Consider the following 12,851-nt stretch of genomic DNA (forward strand, 5'->3'; position numbering starts at 1 on the left):
TTTTGATATTTGCAACCATAGTAAAACAAAGACATATATATATATATATATATATATATATATATATATATATTTAAATATATTTCATTGATTTTTTACAGAGAGGGAGAGGGATAGAGAGTTAGAAACATCGATGAGAGAGAAGCATCGATCAGCTGCCTCCTGCACACCCCCTACTGGGGATGTGCCTGCAATCAAGGTACATGCCCTGGACCAGAATCGAACCCGGGACCCTTGAGTCTGCAGGCTGATGCTCTATCCAGTTAGCCAAACCGGCCAGGGCAAGACTTATATTTTTGATATTTATTTTATATATTTAAATGCCATTTAACAAAGAAAAATCAACCAAAAAAATGAGTTCGCGTGTCGCCTCTGACACGCATGTCATAGGTTCGCCATCACTGTCCTAGAGCCTAACAAAACTATTTCTAGGCGAGCAATTAGAGCCTCAGGGGAAGAGGTGCAGGAGCAGCAACACTGGTAGCAAGCACTTCTCTGAGTGGTTTTTCATACATTCTCTCATTTACAATATTTTATAAACAATCCTGAGTACACACTACAAATTACGTAGTTTTACAGATGAGGACACCCAGGTATAGAAAAATTACAGAACTGGGGTAAGAACTTAGGCCATCTGGCCCTAGAATATATGCTCTTATCCCAATACCCACTCTATTTCCTTCAATTCTTGAAGGTGGCAGGCTTATTTTATACAAATGTATAATTTATTTTACTTCTTAATGTATGTGTGTACATATGTGCACACACACACAGATACTCCACAGACTAAAACTACTGCATATGATTTAAAAATATCTCTGGCAATATACAGAAAGGGAAACTCTTTGGCACCTGGGACACTTGGCTAAACAACAAAGATTAAGGATATCCCTGTCTGTGTCCCCAGCTCAATGGGGTTTTCTAGGTCAGTAAAGGACAATCTAGTGATATATTTGAGCCAAATGACCCAGAGAACAATAAACTAATCTCTAGAAATTCTACACTAACATGTCTATCGAAGGAAATCACTCCATAGACAGTAAGACCTATGTTCTACTTAAGTGTCTCAAAGTCTGAAGAGCAGCTCTCCAAGTATTAGTTACCTAAATTTTATAAAATTAAAAGAAAAATCTGAAATGGCTACATTCATGTGCATATAAAAAAGTACTAGTTAAAAATGTTAGAGGACCATGCAGAAATCCTAAAGAGTTTCAGTGAAAAATATTCTGCCTTTCCATTACTCTAAAATACTAAAGGCTTAAAAAAAGCATTTAACATTTTTATAACTGAGGTAAATATAATGTTACATGGTATTATAATCAAGGTTATAATACAATCTCTATAATGAGGGACAGATAGGTTCTACAGCAGTGACATGACATGAGCCATATAATATACAGGAAATGACAAACTGGAAAATACTATAAAAATGTTAATTCTGCCCATTTTAATAGGTAGTTCATATATTACTCTGCAGCACTCTTTCCAGTAACCGCAGTCAAATGTCTAAGTTGAAATGTTAATATTTCTGATGAAGAGGACAAAAGTACTCAAACAGTTCATATTTCAGTGGAGAGTACATATCTAAATGTTATATTTAAATTTTATGGGTTTATTTGTTAAGAAAAATACTGAATTCAATATTCTGTAGTTTAAATCTGTGTGCTATTTACTTGATTATAAAGACAATTTGTTTATACAATGTCTAACTTGCTCATTTAAGGTAAACAAACGTCAAAGGAATGTCACAAATATAAAATTTCTTCCTGATTCTTTCCTCAAAAAAGGAGAAAAGAGATAGAGGTGAAGATACAGTCGATACAGAAAGCTAAACTAAGCTTACGCCGTGGTTATCACATGGTGACAGCAACAAGGGGAAAGCAGTGTACCCCACACCTGCCCAAATGCTTACCGAGGGGCTGGAAAGAGCGGACAGGACTTGTGTCCCGGCTGCTCTCCCGACTGGCCTCTCGGCTGCAGCCTTGGCTCACACTTGGTCGAGGGATACGACTGCTTCGGGCTGGTCCGAGCATCAGCAGCATTCAGAAAGGAGAAAACGGGAGACAGAATTTGTATTTTGGATATTTTGGTTTTATTTTTCTTTCTTGAAAACTGATCAATAACAAGTTTTTCTAAGGTTGGGAAGAAGTTAACTCTTCCTAGAAATGAAGCATTACCAGAAATATGGTTAAATTTCTTGAATACAGTCCTCTAACTTGTTTTAGATTAGAAGGGTAAAATAATAGTTTAGTAATTACATAAATTATACTTTTAAGATAAACTATCTAATTCAATTTATAACCTATATTTCATTTTGCCTTGGATTTTAAGTTGTTTTCCTCTAACTTAAAAGTGCCTAATCAGTCTTCAATGCTACCAAAACCTGAAACACAGAAGAAATAAAAAGTCCCAAGTCTCACGTAGAAAATCTTACCCACTGAGAGCCTAGATGGACTAGCCTCCCTGCTACAGCCCTGGCTCCGTGGTATCTTGCTTCTCTTCTGTGCGGAGGCTGAATTGACCAGGACTCTCTGAACACCAGAGCTCACAGTGGAGAGGGCTGTTGTGGTCAGAACTCTTCCTGGAGATCCAGACCGGCTGCCAGCTGAACAAACACACACACAAATGTGAAGATGTGAATTCCAAGAGAACTTGGGAAAGGATAAAAATTTAAGAAATACACCTGAGAACACTGTGCTAGTACTGTAACTAAGTGCAAAGGAAATGGAATGAAAAAGATTTATATATGACCATAACCTATGGGAAAAAAACATATACTACAAATACTTAAACTGAATGGTAAATCATGTGAAATATACTTTAAATTTGGGGGGTACAAGATACCATCTATGTTTGATAAGGACAACACTATTATGATTTTCAGAACACAAGAAGTATAAAAAATTTCTAAAGAAATAACTTTCAGGCAATACATTTCATATGGCTAAAGCCATATATTGAAAGGGAAAAAATTAATAATCTGTCACTGCTATTGTTTTTGTTGAAAATATAATAAAAACTTGTTTCATGTTAAGTTGTTCTGCTTCAGAATGTCTCTGAATGGGTATAACAAAGTTATTTTTAAAATTTTTACAAAATTAAATTTTAAATGTTTACAAAATTGGCCAACTGAAAAGAAACTTGCTATTTGCCTTTAAATAGCAAAGGGATCTTGCGTGGCCACAATCAAATGTAGAAGTACTGAGGGTAGAATAGGACTAAAAGGCAAATGTCAAAGAAGTCAGACCCTTTCCAACCTGGTGACATTCAGTCTTGAAAGGAACAGGATATGTGGTCGGGGAAATAGGGAAGGAGGTAAATAAAATCTCAGAGATTAAGGCTAGGGTTTTAAAAAAACTTAAGAAACATGTTTTAAAACTAGAATTGCCTGGGTTAACTTTTCAGGGGATGAGCTCCTTGTGAAAACATTTTATATCTGCACTGACTAGATAACTGTAAGATATAATGTGACTCTAGATTCTGAATGGTAGTTAGTAACATAGAAAAGTTAAACCTGCACACAAATCTTCATGAAAGCAACATTTCCCCTTTGTTGGCATTACTTCTCCTAACCAACAGGGCAGTCACTGCTCACCTTGTGCAATTTTACCCAATCACACTTCATTTCCAAGGAGCAGAGAGAGATTAAAGACTCAAATGCCAATGAGATAGCAGGATGTCAATGAAGGCACAGTGCTGAGTGTAAGGCAGGGAGTGGTGATTTTTTTAGTGCCAGCCAGCTGTCTTGAGGTGACACTGGCCAGGTTTGGGAATTTAAAAATTGAAGCTTTAAAATTTCCTGGTTTTTATCATGTTGTGTAGTAGACCAAATAATACATGAATGGAGACAGGCGGGATGTGATCCATGGGCTGCTGATCTGTGACCCTTGCTATAGTTTTCTTGGCTTTGTCTTACTGAATACAATATAAACATATGCTTAATTCCTAAACTTTACCAGCATACCATATGAAATATAACTTCCACTGATTATAGCAATACTGTAAAACAAAGTAGTGTTTCTAATGAAATTAATGACAACTATCTGAGTAGAAGAAATTCTAAACTATTGTAGGGAAATTATTCAAGTCTACTTTAAAATGATGGTTCATACGAATTATTTCATGATGTTTCAGGTGAAGAATCTTTAAATCAGATTTAAGTTATAACCTCCGGGATACTCACAAGGCACCTATTTCTCCATGCAGTGTCTAAACTAAACATACACACCGAAACATCCAAACACCCAACATGCCACAAACTCACAATGCAACATAAGCTGATGGAATATTTTATGGGAACACTTGCAACAATATAAAAAGTAGAAATAATGAACTGAACATGTACAATATGGTATTCAGTTAAAACTAATATAAGTTTAGGGGTAGAGGTATTTGTAGGAGACTAGAGAATTCCTTGAAGTGTGGGTCTATTCAGCAGACAGCAAACATACAGTATAGAAGGAGAGTAACCACTCCACCTATTCTAGATATGTTGAATTTATCCAAATAATACAACAGTGATAACTGCAGTGCCTATGCCTCATTTGGAATTATTTATACTTAGAAGAAAATATCAAGGCTCTTTCCCCAGCAAGAACCACCAAGGCTAATCATTTCTAAGAAAACCACAGAGCGATGACAAGGGGCATGATGTACCTAGGAAATATCAAACTACTGGAAAATACTCTAATTTGTAAAACTTAAAAATGGATGCCTAATTTCTCTTGTGCTGCCTAATGTATTCAAACTACCATTTTACATTGTTATGAGATATTTTCAAAGCATTACTAAATCTCCTTTGCTTCTGAATGTTTATACCTGTAGGGTCAACTTGGATAATTTTTAAAATCCAGGGTTTTGATAATAAAAGACAGGCCAAAGAAAAATCATAATGGGCAATATAGCTCCAAAGTGATGGGCTATTATGTTACAAATTTCTGCTGAATAGAACCCATTCTTGATAATGAAAGTAGGTGATCAAACAATAGATGGACACACAGAGTCTACAGATTCTTACCACCAATGGTATTAGCAGATTGTGATCCTGAACAAGTGTAAAGGCAGAATTAGGGTAAGGGTTATAATCCATGTTGAGGGGAAGAGCAGATTTAAAGCGGATGGCAGATGGAAATAAGAAAGCTTTAGTCAGTTCTTAAAAAATAAAAAACCCTAAAGCAAAAAAACAAAACAAAAAAACAAAACAACCCCAATATCCCAAAACCATAGATGTCTATAACAAAAGCAGGTACATTTAGTAGTTTTTGCAGCTGGTAAGCTGAAATAAGACACTCATGTACAAAGCAGATGAAATGAAGTTGCAAAAATAAATATAAGTTCTTCAGCTTTTCTTCTGATGGCCTAAAATCTAAATTAAATGTTTTTATTACTTAAACATTTAATTTTAAACTATAGGCAAAGAAGAACTACAACATCTTATAGCTGAAGAAAAAGTACAAGAAAAAGCTACACAATTTATCTTTCTTAAGACACACAGAATAAAACAAATGGCAGAGAGTGGGTTGGGGCAGGGAGACACAGTTTCTGACAGGCTGTACAATCATTTGTACACAACCAGTCACTACCAACAACAAAAACAAAAAGACACAATCCTTACATAAATATAAATCTGGAAGTCTCCAACTTGGTCTGCTTTTATTTATTTTGGTTAACCATCAGAACACACCTGCTTTGATCCAAGAGTTGTTGTTTTTTAAATGACGACATAAAAATATGGAAATACCATGCAAACTCTAATGAATTATTCTACAACAAAGTGAGATGGGTATCACAACAATAATTCTGTAAACATATTATAAGGAAACTTGCATCAAATTCTATTGGGCCACAATATCTTTTTTCAAGAGGATTTGGAATGGAACATATAGTCATTCAAATAAATAAGCAAGCAAAAACTTCTCCAACATGATTTAAACCTAAGTATAGTAAAAATGTCTTCTAGTTTTAAAATCCTACTTAGGTCTAAAAGCCTATCATGACGTTCTCACTCTTTAGGAAAGATTTTGAAGTATTGTGGATTAGGGTTTTGAAGTTAAAAAAAAAAATCAATATAAAAAAATTGCTACATTCTACTGAAGTAGTTAAAATACAGCTAAAAGTGAGGTCCTTAAGTAATGTATTAAAAAACCATACACAAAGCACTTTGAATCTCTACTGAGTTCAGTCTTTAAACTTCACGTTTTCAAACTTCACCATTATTTATTTCTTTGTTTCCTGAAGGCCACAGAATAACACAGTATAGAAGTACCCAACAGGAGTATAAAATTAAGTTGACATTAGATTATGAATAACAAATTTTATTAGCTAAAAAATATAGTACTTACTCTGGGCCCAGGCACTGTCTCAAGTGTATTAAATGTACTACATATCATTTAATCCTCACAACAATCCTATGAGAATATCCTCTTTATTTTACAGATGAGTATACGAAAATACAACTTAAAAAAATCCGGAGGGGCCATGATTCAAATCTGGGCAGTATGGCGCTAGAGTCTGTGATTTTTACCCCAATATATATTTATTGATTTCAGTGAGGAAGGAAGAGGGAGAGAGAGATAGAAACATCAATGATGAGAGAGAATCATTGACTGGCTGCCTCCTGCACTCCCCCCTACAGGGGATCGAGCTCTCAACCCAGGCATGTGCCCTTGACTGGAATCAAACCTGGGACCTTTCAGTCTGCAGGCCGATGCTCTATCCACTGAGCCAAATCAGCTAGGGCTCTGTGATTTAAATAAATAATTCTCAAACTTTTTTGTAATACAAATTATTTGGTGATCTTATTATAGACTGAACTGAATATGGCATGAGATTGTGCATTCCTAACAAGTTCCTGGTGATGCTGATGCTGGTCTGGGCAGACATTTGGAGTATCAAGGCTCTACTGTGGCACACTGCTAAATATTAAGTTACTTTAAAAAATTATTCCAAAAACACACAAGGTCAGGGAAGACTGTGATATTATTCATTCCTAATTGGTTAGAAGAGCCCTTACGCAGAAGTCATTTGCCATTTTTTTCTATTTGTAAAATTTGTAATTTTACTGAGCATGTCTGCTTATTTTTAGGACTCTTGTTGAGTGCTCCCACCGTTACTCTGCCTGGATTTTTTGGTTTGGAAAGAGGAGGAGAGAGAATCTGCTAGGTAGAATTATATATTCACCACGCTGGCCTTCTCCAAGCCCAGCTATCTTTTCTTTGATTCCAAGATTCAGGAATCAAGTTAAAAAGGAGACAAAATAGGGCTTCTTTATCTTGATAAATCACCTAAGCAACATGGAAGATAGTTAAATCTATTCCTTTCCAAAATAGCCTGTATGTATAACCCCAGAATGACTTTCCTAGAAAAAAATTTCTAGAAATAAGTGCTAATGAAAATCTTTTGATAAAGAAGGAATGGGAACAAGCTGCTTTAAGTTAATAATGCCATAAGTTTATGTGTTACTGTTCTCGAACATGTAGAAATGGATCATTCATTTTACCTAGGCCTCAAAATTGTGCTTTTTAACAACTGGCCTTATAGAGAAGCTCAGCTTCCAATAAAATAGCAAAAATATAAATATTAAATTTAATAAGAAATGTAACAGAACCGGTCATTTTAATTTGTTTCCTCACTATGAATCAGTTTATAGCTGCCAAAAATGCTAACTATATTCTAATAGATTTTGGGGCAAATATGAAGATACCATGTATCTGTCCTTGAATAGCATTAGCTAGATGCAACCAGATTAGATGTTAATACATGGCAATTATTTTGCCTCTAAAAAGCACAATTTTCCACATTTGCAAGTTTCTGAGTAAACTGTCAAAACTTTAATACTAAGAGATCTGTGCTACTTAAAATATCTGCATGCAAAAGTTTATACAGCAGATGAAGTTTTTCTTTCTAAGTGGCAGATATTAATGATGCAGCCCTAACAACACACCAAAGACAAGACAACACCCACTCAAAAAAATTCCAAAACATGCACAACAACTGACCCAAAACATTGAGAAAAAAAAATACCTTCATTTTTGTCAGGTGATGATGAACCTAAAGTATAGAACAAGAACTCAGTATGTGGCTTGTCTTTTTAAAATTAGCTTTGTCTTTATCCACTGGTCAATCTCGTAATACAGTAATATATAAGCAACACACTTATCATAACGTATTACAAATATAGGAAGACTGATAGGCAATACGTACGCTGTGACTGAGACACCATTTTTGTTCGACTTCTTCCTCTAGAATCTGTCTTGGCATTTCCTATGCCAGCAAGTGGTGCTGAAAGCTTCGCTCTCACCCGACCTAAGAAATAAAATTTTTTACATAAATAAAGGCTGGTTTGTATAATAATATTTAGTAACGGGGGGGGGGGGGATCTCACTAAAATTTTCTAATTGAGTGTGGTTTCCAAGTTTTCTTAAATTCTGTAATAATAGAGCCATCACTTATAGGTTATACTTCTCTTAAAATTTTAAAAATACATACTGTTTTTTATATGTTCCACCATAAGCTAAATTTCCATCAAGGATAAGAGTAAAATCAAACTAAAAGATTTCTATTCTTAGTTTGATTAGTCCAGTAGAATTATAACTAAGGAAGTTACCATAGACATTCTATTTGTTTCTTAATTGGTAATTCCAACTCTAAAATTTCAGTATCTGTGACATTTATTCTCAAATCTAGAGTATATTAAATAAAGGAATAACAACCCAAACAATTCATTTAACTGAAAATATACTTCTTCTAAAGGGATTTGAAAGAACATCTTACTAGGTAAAATATTTAATCCTGTTATCCTGTGCTAAACATCAGATTACAACAGAGGGATATGGATATGTTTACCACTGTCTTCCCCCAAGCAACCAATCTACAATAATAAAAGCGTAATATGCTAATTAGACCAGACAGCCAAATGACCTTCTGGACAACCTTCTGGACGAGGCCGGGGCTGCGAGGGCCAAGGCAGCGGAGGCTGGGAGGGCCAAGCCCCTTGCACGAATTTCGTGCATCAGGCCTCTAGTTTCATTTATAAAATGATTTGAGAAGTAACTGTCACACAAAAGTTGGCAACTTTCTCAACACATTTCCTTCTCTACCTCTCAGTTGTACTCCATTCTCCTCTATGAGACTCATCCCCTCCAAAAAACCAAGCCAAAATATCTATCTCTGGAGCTCTTAAACCAAAAGAGATGATGCTTATTAAAGCAGGTACTTGGTTGTTCTTAAGATATAGTTTCAACCACTATCAAAGCAGAACCAATACCAAACAATCACAAAGAAGGGCTCAGAATCTTTTTTATTAAAAGGTACAATTTGTAGGGCAATCACAATGTACTGCCTAGCCTGATATGACTATATCAGTCACGAAAAATAACCGGAATAGTAAGGAGAAATTACAAAATTAAGATAAGAGAGTAAGAATTGGGAATAAAACAAAAGCAAAACCAGAAGTATAGTTGGTAGAGTACTGCACTCTATCAACTTCTTCAAGGTTCCATAAAAAAGCCCATAGTTTAGGCCTTTCACCCTTTTAGAGTCTGTTTAGAGTTGGATACAATGTTCTCCTGACTAAGAAATAAAACAGAAAGATAAATTTATTATTTTTGAAATAGAGAGTTTATCCAATATAACGAAGAAATTAGGATAAGTATTGGTACTACATTCTAAATTACAATGACACAGTGCCAGAAACCATTTTTATAAAGAATTCCAACTTAAAACATAAAATATGAAAAGATCTGAAAGTGTCACATCCATGTCAAACTTAGGAAAAAGAAAATGTGTATCCAATCAGCGATTTAATAAGACAGACTTTATGTAGAATAAATATAAAAATTCAATTTTTCCTTCTCTACAAATTAAAAAGCAATAAATATTAATTTTTAAGTAAGCTGGCTCAGTAAAATAAAATATTATATCTAGCAAGTTTTTTGTACTCTCAAATTCAAATCACATATGTAATTCCCCAGTAACTAATTAAAAAACAAAGATACATTTAAAAGCTGATGATATTTAAACTCCAATAAGGCAATGGCACATGCTTCCCCAAAGTATAAGTGAGTTGGCATACATTAAAAAAACATAAACACAAAAACAAAAGAAAAGCATTACTGTCACTATGGAAACAAATGGAACTGTGTGCTAACTTTATACTAGATATTATTAAACATGTTAAGCAATTATGTTTTTCCAGCATGAGATGATCGAAGATACAAAGCAAAACTCCGGAATGAAGAATTAAAAAAAAAAAATCCACATACATAACTAACACAACCAAGCATAAAATGTAGAAGCTACCACAGCTGGCAAATAATATAGATTTGCAAGGAAATTAGCCTATTTTAGTTTTTAATATTTAATTCCTATTGATGAAAATATTAATATAGACGTATGTGTGTTACTAGCAAAATGCACAAGTCTTACCATCTTCGGACGCTGTTCCTAAGTAAGAGAAAAAACAATAACAATTCAACAAATTCTGCCAATGCTAATTGTTAAGACCTACTTTGTGACTCCCGCCCAAAACTAAAATGAAAGGATAAAAACAAAACCTCCTCCTCTAATAGTCTTCAGTTAAGGTTCATTTTGACAAAGAACAAAAATTGAGGTAACCTAATGACTCACAGCACAAAAGGTTAAAACTAGGCAATTGAAAATGGCAAAATTCCATAACGTGAACTTTTTTCCTGCTGTATTTCATACTCAAAATTTGAAATGATGAAGAAAATCAGGAAAATTAATCACTCAAGAAAGATGCAACTGCCATTATTTCCCTTTGAAATGAAGATTTTCATAGATCTTTCCAGAGTAAGAATATTTTCGGTGCATTTTCAAAGTTAGTCCACAAGAGAACTAGAAAAGCTAACTGACAAACATAGGAACCAAATCCACGACCTAGGCCTCATTAACCCAGTATTGTCACCAAAGCATTATAAAGGCCTATCAATTCATCAGCTATTTACTCAACATTTATGTTTGCTCCCTAAGATGTCAATGAAAATGAGCAAAAATGACCAAACACAAATATCATAGCTCACTACTACTAAAGGGCAATAACAGATGTCTCTCTGTGTGTATATAGATATTTTTTAAAATATAGGATTGAGCATCAGTGAGAGTAACACAGCACATAACGAGTGTTTTGTCAAATAGGCTGTTTCTGACCCAAACAGGAAAATATTTTATCTGAAAAGTAAGAATGATTTGTTTTTAAAGGATCCACAATATCTCAGTGATAGAAGTCATATAAAGGGTTTGATGGACTTTCATTTCATTCAAAAAATTTTCAAAATTTATGAAATATATTAAACATTAGAGAAGCATAGAGACTAATATAAGTAACACTCATGTGCCCAATACATGATTAAATGTTCCATTTCTTCAGAATGAAAGATGTATCAATTTCAGAGATTATGTAAAAATTGACAGAAAAATCCAGTTCTCCATTTTTCCTTGATCTCATACTGTGACTTAGAGATTCAACATCTTCTTACAACCTCTTTCATAAAACTCAAATTCCTAGGTAACATAAAGGTACCTAATGCAGTGAAAGGAAAGTGTGGACAAAATACTGCCTATTAATAGACAAAAAAATACCTCTCAGATAAAAAAAAATACTATATTGAACCAAGTAACAAAAAATCATTTGAATAATGATTTAAAGGCAAAGCTTAAAGTCAAGTTTTGATTAAATGTTAGTTTAAAAGTCACTCTTGAAAAGATAGCATCTGTAACTTGAATTTTATATTCATAAATAAGCAACTGAATCTGAAAAACTTGTCATTTGTTTCTCTGTATCAGAGTTTGTAAACGAAAGAATTGAATCAAATAATTTATGAGATTCCTTTCTATTCTTCTAAGTCTGATATATCAGAGAAAAACTTAAGAAATCAAGATTATTACTAACAGCTCAAGTAAAAACATTTAAGATAACCGATTTAACTTACAACAAACAGTAATCTAGTATTTGGGTAGACTGGGAAACCCCAAAATAGATATGCCTAACCTAAAATAAAACCACATCGTGTAGGCATTTTCACATTAAGATTGCTGCTAAATAAGCAGTCTATTTTCAGAAATGAAGAAAATAAAGATATCAAATAGAATCTAAGAACCATAAAAATCTTTAGTAATAGAATCAGGGAGTTCTTACCATCCATCTTGTCAGAAGTATCCTCTATGATGAAAAAGCAAGTAAAGAACAGAGGAAAACTTAGTATATTAGAAAAAATGAATATATAAGACCCAGAAAACATTATTTTTAAGAAGACAGAATTCATAGCATAGACATATATATGTGAAGCTTGTTTTCAACTAAAACATTAAATAAGATGAGGTTCCTACGTAGCTAGAGACAATAACAACAACAACAAAAAAAACCTGAGTCTGATTTTTACTAGCCTAGAGAGAGAAGTTAGTGAAGCCCATGTCCTAATCTTGGACCCTTGCCATCATCAGGCAAACCCTCTGCTCTTGTCTGTTGAGTTTCTCCTAATCAGAGTCCCACCTTGCCTTGCTTATTCTTTTCCTCTGTAGCCTATAGGAAACCAAAAATTCTACTCTTAAGCTCTCTCTTCATTATCTTATCTAGTGCCTGTTGCTCCGCCCCCCCGCCCCCCCCCCCCCCCTTTCTTAGAACTCTCAGGCCCTATAAAACCTTAAGTCTGGATAAAACTACTTAATGTTTTTACTCCACTACTTGAGGTGCCCAACAGAGAAAATCACAAAACCATGAAATCATGCAGACTGGCACTATAAAAACTGGGATAATTATCAGGCTTTGTGTCTGTGCAGGAAAGTATTAACGTATCAAGTTTGAGTTGATCTTCAGGATCTTATGGGGCAGGCCT

General features: G+C 34.3%; 1 protein-coding gene across 31 annotated transcripts in view; it reads right to left on the bottom strand.

The window, feature by feature from the left end:
- The window catches only part of CLASP2 (cytoplasmic linker associated protein 2), a 145,736-nt gene that overhangs the window by 54,804 nt on the left and 78,081 nt on the right, over positions 1 to 12,851 (bottom strand). For 13 of the 31 annotated variants that reach the window (XM_059664205.1, XM_059664176.1, XM_059664182.1 and 10 more), the window contains 4 exons: positions 12,155 to 12,178; positions 8,203 to 8,304; positions 2,435 to 2,605; positions 1,913 to 2,020 (listed from right to left, as the gene is read on the bottom strand). In XM_059664205.1, the coding sequence (XP_059520188.1) occupies positions 1,913 to 2,020; positions 2,435 to 2,605; positions 8,203 to 8,304; positions 12,155 to 12,178 (405 nt within the window). Of the gene's footprint in view, positions 1 to 1,912; positions 2,021 to 2,434; positions 2,606 to 8,022; positions 8,050 to 8,202; positions 8,305 to 12,154; positions 12,179 to 12,851 lie in introns of all 31 variants that reach the window. The other 18 variants (XM_059664174.1, XM_059664175.1, XM_059664179.1 and 15 more) reach the window with 4 other exon arrangements.

Source organism: Myotis daubentonii, chromosome 14 (assembly GCF_963259705.1).
Source record: "Myotis daubentonii chromosome 14, mMyoDau2.1, whole genome shotgun sequence".
Taxonomy (NCBI): Eukaryota; Metazoa; Chordata; class Mammalia; order Chiroptera; family Vespertilionidae; genus Myotis; species Myotis daubentonii.